This window comes from Triticum aestivum, chromosome 7B (assembly GCF_018294505.1).
Source record: "Triticum aestivum cultivar Chinese Spring chromosome 7B, IWGSC CS RefSeq v2.1, whole genome shotgun sequence".
Taxonomy (NCBI): domain Eukaryota; kingdom Viridiplantae; phylum Streptophyta; class Magnoliopsida; order Poales; family Poaceae; genus Triticum; species Triticum aestivum.
In genome coordinates, this window is record NC_057813.1 from 86,598,333 (window position 1) to 86,602,294 (window position 3,962).

The 3,962-nt window shown below is 55.7% G+C and overlaps 1 protein-coding gene across 1 annotated transcript; it reads right to left on the bottom strand.

Annotated features, from left to right (window-relative positions):
* Positions 1 to 483: 483 nt before the first annotated feature.
* Positions 484 to 3,312, bottom strand: LOC123160011 (WAT1-related protein At1g44800). Its single transcript, XM_044577828.1, has 6 exons — positions 2,945 to 3,312; positions 2,158 to 2,220; positions 1,681 to 2,047; positions 1,416 to 1,577; positions 1,157 to 1,308; positions 484 to 1,059 (listed from the first exon to the last, which is right to left on the bottom strand). Exons 1-6 carry the CDS (start codon positions 3,136 to 3,138, stop codon positions 822 to 824), a joined length of 1,176 nt encoding a protein of 391 aa, XP_044433763.1. The 5' UTR covers positions 3,139 to 3,312; the 3' UTR covers positions 484 to 821.
* Positions 3,313 to 3,962: the final 650 nt, after the last annotated feature.

The window sequence follows — 3,962 nt, forward strand, 5'->3', positions numbered from 1 at the left end:
CCCGGCTTAGAAACCACAACTAGCGAGCACTAGAGGCGACTAGCTTAGGAGTTTTTGTCCTGCACGGGCATGATATAATCTAATAGAAAAGATAAGGCGATCGATCGTGGACGTACGACAATTAGTTGCCAACAAAGCTGGACCGATGCTCGTATCAGCGTCAGCCGGCACTGAGCTAAAGACGCGAATTATTCCTGCCGGAAAGAGGCGCCAAAGGCTGCCTGCACAAGGGAATGGAAAGCAGACGGCGACGTGTGTAGATTCAAAGGACGGCACCTTTGGGATACTGTTAGATTCCATACCAGGGAACACGGCGCACGAATCAAGTAGGATCAAGTAGCAGTAGTAGTGTTAAGCTAGTTGCTAGTGCAACAAGAGTAGTATTGATTATTGCACACACAGGACACAGCCCTTTGCTTTTCTGAACTGGAGTTAGTGTTAGGAGTAGTGGACTAATTAAAGAGACGAGTGATCGGTGCTCAGTTGAATAGAAAGTAGTCGTTAATATTGATTGATTTCCATCTCTACGATAGCAGAGCGAAGCAGGACTACACATGCATGCGCGTCATAAGCAGGTCCAATGATCAAAGTTACATATGGTAGTAGCTAAATCATAAGGAGCTCATAAATTTATGTGGTCGCTCAAAGTCAAAATGCGAAATCAAAATAAAGAAACTAGACCGTCGATCGACACATGCAACTTCCTTTCTGCATCACACGTAGAGCAGATTGATTGACCATACACGAGATCGAAGAAACGCACGTGCGTACGCGCGCGCGCGCATACGCACGCACCACGGATGCCGCGCGCCTGGAGCTCGCTAGTGGCAGGTCGCACCCTTCACCGCCGGCGTCTCGACGTCGTGCGCGACCTGGCCGCCGTTGACGTGCCTGCCGCCATTGGCGCCGTTGGTGCCGTTAGTGCCGTTGCCGTTGACGGAGGTGAGCGGCAGGGCCAGCTTCTCGGCGACGGAGTGGACGGGCTTGTCGATGATGTCGTTGCTCTTGCCCCAGATGAGGGAGTAGAGGCCCAGCACGATGATCGCCGCGCCAATCACACTGAGATGAGAACCACAGGATTAGTTAACTGATTACTGCAGTGATTGTGACGGGTCTTAATTAATATCAAGAGAGTTTACTGAGCTAACGTAATCACCTTCCGAGAGTGGTCTCTTCCTTGAGGATGACGGAGCCGAGGACGGCGGTGATGATCATGCAGAGGGGCTGGAAGGCCGTGACGAACACCGGCCCGCGCGTCTCCGTCACGATGCCCTGCACGAAGAAGGCCACGCCGGAGCACACCACGCCCTGCATGCACACGCGCATAATTTATCCATTAGCTCGTTAATAACCAATGGGGTCGACTGGCCGGCTGCACCTGCATGCATGCAGCTTGACTAGGGGGCACTGCTTACCGAGTAGACGACGGTGAAGAGGCGGGTGTCCAAGCCGATGACCCACGCGCTCATGTCGTGGCGCTCCGCCACCAGCGCCATCGAGCCGTTGATCCCGGTGCCCATCGCGCAGATCAGCGTCGTCAGCGTCAGCGCCGCCGGGTAGCTGTTGAGCGTGTTCGACTGCATGCATTCGCGAGCGGCGCAATTAAGGTACGTATACTACTACAGTACTAGCTGTTGCTGCTGCCATTAATGGCGCCCGGCGTGGCCGGTGTGTGCGTACCTGGAGGACGAAGAAGCCGGCCCAGGCGACGCAGCTGGTGATGATGGCGATGGTGCCCTTGAGCCAGGTGGCGCTGCTCTGGGCGGCGGCGGCGGAGGCGGCCTGGTCGACGTGGTGGGCGCCCCTGGCCCACGGGAACTGCACCACGGGGCCGTGGTACATGATCATCAGCACCGCGCCGATGACGGTGCAGATGGTGCCGGCGACCTTGGCCTGGCTGTGGGAGCTCCGGAGCCGGAGCTTCTCCATCCGCAGGACGATGGCCATGATGAAGGTGACGGCCGGCAGGATGTTGACCAGCGCCGACGAGAAGCTGGCCGAGGTCAGCTTGTTGCCCACGTAGTACAGGTTCTGGTCAAGCACAGGCCTGCAGGTTGGGAACCCACGACCACGAGTAATAATCAGTACACCATAATTCATTGACCGACCGACAGCTGGTAAATAAAAACAGTCAGTAAAAAAAAGCATCGCACGTACTCGAGCAGCGCCAGCCCCAAGATCTTGATGAAGATGCGGAGTGTCATCTTGGGCCGTGTCCCCCTGCAATTTCGCAAGCACAACAGACGATCAGTAGCTGTCAGCTAGTACTCCATACAAGACGCCAAAGACAAGTTAGCAACGGCAAGTTTATCATGCGTGAAACGAAAGCACAGCTCAGAGCTGGGCATTAGCAATTGGCATGAAGCTAATTAAAGCTTTGCTTGCTCAAAAGAACTCTAGTGCGGTTATACACACACAGCACATGGAAGCAAAGGTTGTCGGGGTGCATCCGTGCATGTGTCGGTTGGGTATAGATTAATCCAGAGGCGTCCTGACTCCTGACTGACCGATGTCACGGAAAGGAAGGGGGTCGAGGCCTCGAGGGAGAGAAAAGCCGACGTGAAGTGAAAAAAGACCTGGGCATGCATCGCTAGGATGCGATAGGATTGCGCTCCTGGTGTCTCGCACCAGTGTGCAACTGTGCATCTAGTGCTTGATTACGTAGTGATTGATTGAAACTAGCTAGTACTAGTACGAGCAGATAACATTGATAACCATTTTACTTTGGCTGATGATAATAATAACTACACTTGGAACTGATGAAACAAAAACGAACTGGGCTTCTGAAACATTCGGTGGAAGCTAGGCTAGGCTACCCTGCCCCTTGTCCTTGTGCATGCATGCATGTAAACAGTTTGACATGCATGCACACGCAAGAAGATTAGATGGAGAAGGACGGAGAAGCAAGGTAGAGATTGGGAGGTTGGTGCTAGCCAGTACGTACTTCTCGAAGAAGAGGGCGAAGGGCAGCATGACGAGCGTGGCAACGAGGTTGCGGTAGGTGACGAGGACGTAGTGGCTCATGCCGCGCTTGAGCGAGGCGACGGAGACGATGTACATCCCGGCGTACCCGATCTGCAGCAGGATCATCATCATGTACGGCTTCACGTCGTTCAGCACCTTCTTCCCCACGCCCATGGCTGACGCTCTCCCTCTCTCACACAAGCACGAGCGGAGGGTGGATGGAGGCACGAGCGCACAGCTCTCACCACGTACTCGCACCGTGCGTGTGAGGCTGCGGCTCGGCGCTCGGCTGCTGGGCGGGTGGCTGCTGAGCTCAGACGACTGCGGTACGCGGCGATGGAAAATGAGCTCGCGGACGGGGCAATTTATAGCGGGGTACAGGTTTGTGGGGGTGAGGTCAGCCGGTCAGCTCGGCATGCATTGGCCCGCGCCGCGCACCACCCGTGCACAGTGCTCCTAGCTAGAGTATGTGCGTGCTAGTAGGAGTAGTAGGAGTTGGTGTGCGTGTGTGGTGTGGTTGTGGTGTCGACGGAGACGGATGGATGGATCCCGAGTCACCCGTGCACCCAATTTCCTGTCTTCAATTTGATTAGGGCGCCACGAGCTCTAGCGCTCGATGGAACGTGGCCGGCCGGGCCGGGACGTGCGCGTCGACGTTGCCGATCCACTTCCGGCCCGCCTCCCCTGTCAGCGCTGCCTCCTGCTCTGCTTCCTGTGCCGGCAGCAGGCCAGCAACGGAGGAGACGCCCGGCGGTACGAAATGCCGCCTGGATGTCGCCCCCAACGGCAACGGAGTGCCGACGTGCGACGCGGTCCGACGGTGGCAAGCATTTTTTTCTCAGAGCGTTTCCCGAAACTGTACTGGTAGTCATCAATCAATGGGTTAAAGAGGGGGAGTCATGGCAGCAGTAACTTCGCCCGCCAGGCCAGCTGGGTTCGAATTCTCATGTTCACGTAACGACGCAGAAATCAGAGAATGTGTGTTTTCAGAAAGGGAC